A 10,000-nucleotide genomic window follows, 5' to 3' on the forward strand; every position below is an offset into this window, starting at 1 on the left:
ATTTTTCACATGCAGATGACCCCGCTCCCTCCCCGGGACGAAGTTTTGACATATTTTTTACATGCAGATGTCATGTACTATTGTAAACGATGCAACTAGTGGAGGCGGCAAGGTGCTCAGTGTTGCCAGATTGGAAATGGCGTATTGTAATGTAACAGCGAGGTTACGCACAGGGGCGAATCTAGGTTCCCACTTTTGGGGGGGGCTAAGCCCCTAGATTAAACCTCTTATTTTTCCTGTGACCCAGTAAAACTAGGCGGGTCTGGAGGCGTGCTCCCCCATAAGACATTTTTGAAAATATCCTTTTAAATAGTGTCCTCTAGTGGGTTTTAGGAAGAGAAATTAACCAATTTAGATTTCAAATATGGCACAACAATAAACATATTGAAGACATCTGCTGAGATAGGTGCTAATTATACTGTAGCATGGTAGGGATTTGCAGCTCAAGTGAGTAGGTAAACGTTGTAGGCTAGAGTTCACCAGCTAGTTATAGTAGGGTAGCATACCCACAGGATCAATGAACCGGCATGATAAAAGAGAGCCACGACATCTATAATTAACTTGTGATTTAACCATTTCGTTTCTTTTACTATTTAAAACTTCATGTGCTATACCTTTATATCCAGCCGCTGATTATGGCAGCTTTCACCAGCTTGGGTCGAACAGTCGCTCCAAGTCTGTTTACTAGACGTTAACCCCGTCTGTCTGCACGCTCGCGAGGCTCACTCACTCACTCACGACCGAGCCGTGCACTTGCCACCACAGTCTCAAACAGGCGGGATTCCTGTGCTACTCGAGTCTATTTTATTTCTAACTCTAAAAATTAAACAAAATAAGTTCACTAAATAGGTTGTTAGGTGTTTTAATTTGACGATATCAAAATACAAATAAAAAATATATTTATTTTTTTTGAAGGGGCTAAGGAAACTTTTGGGGGGGGGGGGGGGGCTGCAGCTCCGGCTCTATCTAGGGATAGATACGCCACTGGTTACGCACCATGCCATTCTTAAAATTTCTGTCCAGGTGTCTCACATCCTCAATCACGTCACCAACCAAATGCAAGCCATCACGTAATTGACGCTACATTCATCACAGTATCAAAGGCACAAAATGATCGCATTTGGAGGATAATTTTCCTATCTGGCAACACTGGGAAGGCGGTCGACCAATGACAGTTCTCTCTACAGTGAGAGCTCGCGCAAGAAGGTGGAACGTAAGGGAGATACCCTTTCCAAAACTTGTAATGAGGTAATAACTAGTTTGTGAAAGACAGAAACACAAATATCCGACGAGGCAAAATCCCGGACGTTTTTGGAATCCCTGCCGGACGCATTTTTTAGGTCTCGAAAAGAGGACATGTCCGGGTAAAAGAGGACGTCTGGTCACCCTAGCTAACGTCCTGTCCTGTCCTGCCAAGCATTAAAACCACAGGGAGGAATGAGAGTCACACAAGTACAGGTTCGCTGCCACAGCAGAAAGCAAACAAAGGTGTCAAAGGTCATGGGTTTGATACACTGGAGGCACATATACAGATAACACACATATTATCCCTGGGCTGTAAGGCTCTTTCAAAATCAAGCTAAGAGATAAGACATTTTTTTATATAGACAGCACAGGTTCAACACATTATTATAACGAGGGTCGGGTTGTTTCTGCCTTCAGACGCACGCATGCATAATGTTCAGAGCTCATGTCTGTTCCACGGTGGGGTTTGAACCAAGGAAGTCTGTGGAGTGGGGTCTGGATGTTTTATCACAAGTGGATGAACTGCTTTTTGCATGTTTGCTTGCGCTGTTTACTCACTGTAATATGTGTGTGTTATATAATGAACCGATTGACTCACCTAATTTATTGAATATGAATAAACATAAAGATTAATGACTCATTAAATGGATGCAGCTGTTATGGACAGAGAGCCATTAGGGAAAAGAGATGGGGCATTATTTGCCCACTAGGGGGTGTCTTTTTCCTATAAGACATTTCTGCAGGAGCTCAATCATTTACATTTATTTATATCAATACATTTAGAAGAAGCTTTTATCCCAATCGACTTCCAATATAGTATGGGTAGACATTTTTTATCGACCTTGGTGATCCCTGGGTATCACACCTATGACCCTGGTGATCCTTGAGTATCACACCTATGACCTTGGTGTTGTTAGCATCTTGCTCTCATAGTTGAGCTACACTATCAATCTCAACATGATCCGCTACGGGGTGAGTTGAGGTCAAGCAGACCAGATAAGTGGGTCCTGTCCTGCCTTGATTTAGCAATCTTGTTTCACACTATTTCTATGCTAATCAAAGCTAGGCTTACAACAATAACATACTTAAAACACAACCAAACAACATGACCTATGCTCAATCATTCCACTGCAAGCCACAACAACTCCAGATAGGTTCAATGATCCCCTCAGCTTCCAGTAGCAAGAACTATGTCAAGATCTTGACAAAGAGCTTTTTGCTCTGGGTGATATTATGAAAAGATGACATTTCAGCACCATCCTAACCACTGAACGTTCTCAATGTAAACCAAGTGTCTGCAGACAATCAATGATGTAGGCCTCAGCATGATATCCTTCAGTTAGTTATATTCCGTTTTAAGTGCATTTGCCTGATCACACCTCAGTATGACTACTACTACCTGCATTACCAGCAGATATCCAACGAACAGCAGTGGGGAAGCAATGGCACCTCAAACAAATATCTAAGGTCAATAATTATTGTTTCAAAGACAGCGCCACTCAATATGATAATGTGTACATGCATCAAGCTACACAAACAGACTAGGGAGATGGAAAAGAGATAAACAGAAAGAAAGCAAGAAAGTTCTGACCTGCACGTTTGTATCAAGCAGGCAGAGGTGGCCAGCACAGACATGTAGGCCCCCAACATACACACTCACTCTCTACACTCCTACACACACAAACACACAAACACACACACACACACATTCACACATACGCATACACCTACCCAGACAAAGAAAGGAGAAGACCCACTGGAGCACTGCAGCCGTCTGTAGCCTCCTATTCAGGGGCAAAACTACAGGAGCAAACTCAACCTTCATGGTGTGTGGACGGAGTAAGGCAACCAACGCAGCCGGAGGTAGGCTGAGGTCTGACAGATCGACACAGAGTCATGCGTCGTCCTTCAGGGTCAAAGTCTGCACCGTAAACCATCCCCCCCCCCCCCCTCTCACTCTCTCTGTCTGTCTCTTATCTTGGCCATTTGTCCAATGCAAAGTTGAACAACCCATGTCCACCTCTCTATCTCTACAATCAGACTTTTGACCTTGGGCATTGGATTAAGTCAAATGTCCTTCACACCGACTTTTGAAGATGGAGGGGAGAGTGGGATAAGATGAGCGGGTTTGTAAACGGGCCCACTTGTATCTGGGCAATCATACACAATTTTTGTCATGTGACCCTACATTTTGTTTGCATTCTCCATTTTCATATTGCTGTGGAAGGAAGAACCATGTGCATGAAGTGGTCAGCATATTTTTTCACAAAAAAAAAAATCTTTTCTGCCTGCCAAGTTTTTTTTGGCATATCAGGTGTAATCACTCTCACATCAAAACTAATTTATCTCGGTTTAAAAAAGTTACATGAGATATTTTGATTGCTGAGACATTATATGTCAGTGTATATTTGCCAGTGTGTGTGAATGTGAGTGAATCAGGAAAAGTGTGGCACTGGGTTACTAAGAGATAAGCACTTTTCCCAAAATGGTGTCTGTGGATTAGAATGGGCCAAACCCCTGGGGGTAAGATGAGCCACCAGTTTACAAAATGACATACATTGCATCCTTGCAATGAATAGCTTATATTATATTTCATATGTTAGATGTAGCAATAACAGTGGCCATGCCACGTAATAACAGAAGAAAACCCGATAGGGCCTCCATAGTATACTCTTGTAGCCCTAGTTGTGTTTACCTCCTTGTGGATGACATAGAAGTATGACTCTCGTTTTGCCATTTTGAATAGCATTTTCTGGACATACGCAACATGATAGTGTTTATGTCATTGGCTACATTGGTTTGCAATTATAGAACATTATGTGACGTATTGGTATTATTTATATTGTATATATGTCTCTAGCCTAAACATGTTTTGCAATTACACCAGAGAGACTACACTGAAAGTGAAGAACAAATAATCGTGCATGTTCCTCAAAAGAATACGTTTAATTAAATGTAAGACCTCCATGTCCATGTCTAATCCTAGAGACTTGGGAAACCATCTTCAGGTTTCAGAACTGTATAGACAACTTAGTTGTAATATTTATTTCATGAACACCAGTAAAATCAGCAGAATTAACAATTGGAAATTATATTTAGAATTGTACTTTTAAATGGTTAATACAACCGTTTTCTCAGATGGCTCAATTAACCCTGTCAGCTGGACCAACTTACCCCTAACATGAGGCAATTTGAGCCACAAGACCACTTTGTTTGAGATCCCATACTTTGTTGTCTATTTGAGCAAGTCACACTGCTAAGGTTTCAATTGATGGCACACATCTTGAACTTGTGTTGTATGCATTAGTTTTATTTCTGGCACATGTTCACTGGCTATAGATCTACTTAAGTCGTATTTTTAAAAGGACATTGCTGTGTTACAGTAAAGCGATGTCAGTTCGAAGTACTGTCAATGGGGAGGTAGCAGAGATTTTTCCTATTGTGTATAATTATCTGTGTGCGATGGGGAACTGTCTGCTTTCCTGATGGATTACTACGAGCAATGGTTGCATTTGTGCATGCGTTGTGCAGGGACTACTGCTATTGGCGGATCTGCTTTTTTACATGCCCGTCTAAAACTTTAGCCTAGTTGAATGCTGACCCTTTATGCAGCTCATTAAGTGTGTGCTATGTGCTGATGAAAGACAGATCGGGTGCGGAACTGCTGTCTACACATCACAGTGATCGCACATATTATCCCTTGGCTGTAAGGCACTTTTAAACTAAAGCTCTCATAAGGTTACATCATATTGAGATACAGGTATCATCACGTATTGATAAATGCAGGGACTATTAAGAGTACAGAGGAATCAGCAACAATGAAGTGAAACTTTTGATGCGCATTGACAGGCGGTGGATACGGAGGATTACGTAAACAGACTTCTGAATGCAACCATCTGCCTTGCCGCCCACAGCTTATTATTAGCATTACAATGCGGCACAATCGGTGACATCGCCTTTTCCTTTTATAAGAATATAGGCCATATAACGAGATGGATTCGGTTTATAACGACTGCTCGGTCGAATCCGCAGTGCATTCTTTCTATACAACTGAGCGCCCCGTTGATGGCAGCGAATGGCAACCGAGTGCACGCCTCCTCCCCGCTGCAGAGTCTGCGTGCTGATGACGGCGCCAGGTGATGCAGCTCTAGTCCAATTCTGAGCATCTTCTCCATGTCTCCTGAGTGGACGCGGGCGGGGCTGCTTCTGCCAGCAGCATTTCTGAGCGCAGCGTAGCCAACACGAAGAGCCATAACGGAACAGATCACTGACTGTTTTTGTCCTCCACACGTTTTAAATTAACGACGTGGCAAACGGGACCCTTTTATGCGTAACTGTTTTAATGCGTTTAGTTTGGAAGTTATTTCTTCGACGACATGGATTAAATTGCGAATCACTGTGAAATCACAACGGAGAATCAAAACATTGAAGACAGCGGACATCTTGAGCGCATACAGGAAGCTGGGCCTAGAGCGATCGGAATTGTAGAATCATCAATAATACGAGTAGGCTATTTGATCGAACATCTGGCTGCGAGGTAATCTGTTTATTTACCATCTCTCCTTACCTCAGTCATGGCGTGGCCCTGCATTACGCGGGCATGTTGCATGGCTCGCTTTTGGAATCAGCTTGATAAAGCTGACATTGCGGTGCCTATGGTTTTTACCAAGTACTCGGACCTGTCCGAGATGCAACATCTCCATTTGCAACATCCACAGAAGCAGTTGTGTGCTCCTCTCCGATCCAGCGCGGTCGCCATAGAAACGCAGCCTTCTCATAGGGAGAAAAGGGATCCGGAGATTGAGGGAAGGGGGCCGCATACTACGGGGACCGCTCCACCTGCGGATAAAGCGTGTGAATCAGTGTCGCGCCAGGACTACAAACCAAACTGGAGAGTTCGCCCGGAGCCAAGCTGTAAGCCCAGCTATGAGTACCACTCGCCAGAAACTCCGTTCAACACCGAGACACAGTATCAGAAAGATTTCAAACCTTGGCCCACCCCGAAAAGGGGTGACCATCCTTGGATCCCCAAACCTTGTCCCACTACATCAGTCGGAGATGACCGTGTACCCGACAGGTCAAAGCATGTCCATGCAGACGTGGACAGTGGTGTAGAGAAGAGTGAAATAGCAGACAAGGTGCAGGAGAAGGAGATCATCTTAAATGAAAGGAAAAAGAGACAGGTGGCGAAAGGGGAGAAGGTGGTAGGCGAGAAGAAAGTTGGCATGACTGTGGAAGGACGGCAACAAGGGGAGGCGACCGCAGAGGGCAAGCCGAGGGCAACAGTAGATGCCCTTAACAGGCAGATCAAAGAGGGGGCGACTGGTGGCAGCTCGTACAGGTAGGTTTGTAACACAAAATATTACATATATGACATAAGTAACTGGAAGTCAAATCAGACTCCTAGAGGGAGTCATGACTGTAGAAATGATAAATTAATCGTAACCTAAATTGTTGTCAAAGGCCTGTCTATCTCACGAATAATAGTCCAGTTGATTGTTATTAGATATTTTGTTCTGAGCTGTTTGTTAAGTGAGCATATATCGCATTTTGCCTACCGTTAGGACCACAACTTATAATTGGGAAACTTCTGTGGTTGTGTCTGTGCTTGCTTTTTTGCATCGTCTTGTATAGCTATGAGGTTTTTTTATCCGTGAGTGGATTACGCATAAAACCGTGCCAGCATGTTTCTGTCATTTCTCGTTTTCTTGGGAGTCACAGCTTATCCACACACATTAGCACCCTTCAAACGGATATTGGAGACCTGTCACTGTGAGACACATAAAGTGCCCAGAATTACATTTATCCAATGTACTCGCCAGACTTTAGCTCGAGCAGGAAACGCCTTTTCAGACATGTAAATCTCCTCTCGGGGGGGGGGGGGGGGGGGGGCTTGAGAATAATAAAATAGTGTCATCTGTGCCTTTAGTATGCAAGGGGTGGGGAGAGTGCGATTCAAAGGGCAGAGCAGTACAGTAACCCCCATTGCAGAGCCATTAAAGATCGCACTAAAAAAATATCCAATGGCTGAAAATGGGGCTGCGGCCATTATCGTTAAAATGTGTAGTCATGGCAATAACAACAATGGCTGTCAGCAAAGAATCCCATCTTTATCCATTTGTACTTTTTCCATAGCTCAGTTGCAGTTACCCTATCCATGTGGGTGAAGTGTGTATGTTCACGACGGCTTGACATAAATGTAAGGCGGAACGTGAATATTGTGCATCTAATGACACCATCTCTGTTCCACTTTTTCTATTTTTTCAAATGAATGAAATTCTGCAGAGGTGTCATCTATACTTTGTTTGGTCTCTTTATGTTAACAATCACATAAGTTATTGAAGTTATTTATTAAATATACGCACATTTATTAATGATGTAAAGTTTCATTAAGACATATTGGTAATATATGTTCTTTTATCAGTATTATACAAAGACTATTACTTGAGGGCCACAGCAGGGTAGTGATGGTGTAGTGCAAAGGCCCATATTTCCTTTCTTGATCTAAGACATCTTATTTTCAAACACATGATGGAACTGAGTATAGTGAAAGGTGCCAGTGCTTTCTGGCAGGGGCCAGAGGATGAGGAGGGCACAGCTGGGATCAGCGCCTTAACACTGGGATGACCTGGCAGCAGTCTGACCATGCTGAAACTGGTGTGTGTCTTTGGGTTCCTGCTGGAGGGGAGAGCGGGTCAGCTGTGGGTCATTTGCAGTGCACAGCTGAGTGGAGTTTAAAGATGCCACGAAGGTGGTAAAGCAGTCATAATCAGTGTTCATAGTCACAACCAGTGTCTGTAGTCACCACTAGATACATTTAGTGTTCATAGTCACAACCAGTGTTCATAGTCACAACCAGTGTCTGTAGTCATAACCAGTGTTCATAGTCACAACCAGTGTTCATAGTCACAACCAGTGTTCATAGTCACAACCAGTATATATAGTCACAACCAGCGTTCATAGTCACAACCAGTGTCTGTAGTCATAACCAGTGTTCATAGTCACAACCAGTATTCATAGTCACAACCAGTGTTCATAGTCACAACCAGTGTCTGTAGTCATAACCAGTGTTCATAGTCACAACCAGTGTTCATAGTCACAACCAGTGTCTGTAGTCACCACTAGATACATTTAGTGTTCATAGTCACAACCAGTGTTCATTGTCACTACCAGTATTCATAGACACATTTAGTGTTCATAGTCACTACCAGTGTTCGTATAAGAACCAGTGGCCATGGTCAATCACAAAAAGTGCCTGTTGTCAGTCATAATTCTTCTGTAGTTGATCAAACCTCAAGAGAGTTGTGAAGCAGTCATCGTGTCTCGGCGATGGGAGAAGGGATCTCAAGAGTACAATGCTGTAACACAGAGTGACAAGACATGGAGCGATGCTTGACGGCCTCATAGTTGTCCACAGCTCTTCTTATGCAAGCACTTGATTCCACTTTACCTCATTCCCACCTGATGTCTTGGTTCGTGACATAATATCAGAATCAGAATCAGAAAGGTTTTTACTGCCAAGTAGGTTTACACCTACCAGGAATTTTCTGTGGTACATTGGTGCAAACAATAAACATACACAATAAACAATACACATATTAAGTTATTTTTCAAACATAGGAAAAGCAATATATAAAATATATTAAAAAAAATCGTAATAAACAGAATTAAAGACTAAAAACAAACACAGTTTGTGACAATAAAACAAAATGATTCGAGTTGATTCGCAATAAACAGAATTAAAGACTAATTAGAGACTAAAAACAAACACAGAAGTGTGCACCAACACACCGAGGTGGCCGTGCGAGGCGCCATCACCTATGCTGTTTTTGCAACATGTGACCATGTTCACCCTTTATCAACAGGCCTGGTTCAGTAACCAAAAAATAAATGTGCTTCAGGACTTCACTAATCACTTCAGACACAGGGGGCTGGTTTGTTGTCCAACTCCTGGGAATCTTAGCAGGTGATACATGGACTGCACGTCCTCAGGCGCAGTATGGTTGGGTCATGTGTGATTAGATGACGACGTCTGAATGAAAGTGTTTTTGTGTTGTTGTGTGGCTGGGAAATAGTTTGATGAAAAGAAAGCAAATAATAACGGAATATGACCCTCATCTCTATTTTATTGGCCTGGAAAGACAAGTGAAATGTTGGTGAGAATTAAAAAATCAATTCTTGAGTTCTAGCTCTTGCAGAATTCTTGTGCATTTTCCTTTTACAACATGTTCGATATTCTTGATGTAGTTTATAGACTTCATTGACCATGCTAAGCATGAACTGAAGGCTCAGTGATGGATGTAACACACTCAGGACATTCATTTCAAAGTCCTTAGGGGGCAACATGAATCAAGAAAACGTGTGTAAGTTGGATGAAGATATCATTATGTATTCACAGAATCAGGATCTTGTTTTTATATTTATCATCCCAAAGCTTGCACAATGTTTTCAACCCCTCTGTTTTTGAAAGTGTTGTCTTTCATCATTTCTTAATTAAAAAGCATGTTTACAGGACAGGATAATTGCGTATGTAGCCAGCTAGTGGATAAAGAGGTAGTCAGGTTCTTGGCAGCCTCTTGTGTGGGATTTTGATCAATCAACGCAATGACAAGAGTGCCAGAAGAGAAGCATTAGGGATGCAACTAAATGTCGAACAGAGTGTGTGTTGAACTATTGGAAGCCCTCTCCAGATCATTTCAGGAGCAGCATTTCCTGTGTGCAAATCAATGGGTGGTGCAGCACTTTTTAGCCCAAT

General features: G+C 42.7%; 2 protein-coding genes across 3 annotated transcripts in view; one reads left to right on the plus strand and one right to left on the minus strand.

Moving 5' to 3' along the window:
- Positions 1–3,186, minus strand: part of mogat2 (monoacylglycerol O-acyltransferase 2) — a 14,449-nt gene extending 11,263 nt beyond the window's left edge. Inside the window, exon 1 of the mRNA XM_031572196.2 lies at positions 2,977–3,186. Within this exon, the coding sequence (XP_031428056.1) occupies positions 2,977–3,070 (94 nt within the window). The 5' untranslated portion in view covers positions 3,071–3,186. The remainder of the gene's footprint in view (positions 1–2,976) is intronic.
- A 2,015-nt stretch (positions 3,187–5,201) lies between these two features.
- The window catches only part of map6a (microtubule-associated protein 6a), a 14,334-nt gene continuing 9,535 nt past the window's right edge, over positions 5,202–10,000 (plus strand). Inside the window, exon 1 of one of the 2 annotated variants that reach the window (XM_031572195.2) lies at positions 5,202–6,586. In XM_031572195.2, the coding sequence (XP_031428055.1) occupies positions 5,820–6,586 (767 nt within the window). In that variant the 5' untranslated portion in view covers positions 5,202–5,819. The remainder of the gene's footprint in view (positions 6,587–10,000) is intronic. The other variant, XM_012827623.3, reaches the window with a different exon arrangement.

Source organism: Clupea harengus, chromosome 8, assembly GCF_900700415.2.
Source record: "Clupea harengus chromosome 8, Ch_v2.0.2, whole genome shotgun sequence".
In the NCBI taxonomy this organism is placed as follows: Eukaryota; Metazoa; Chordata; class Actinopteri; order Clupeiformes; family Clupeidae; genus Clupea; species Clupea harengus.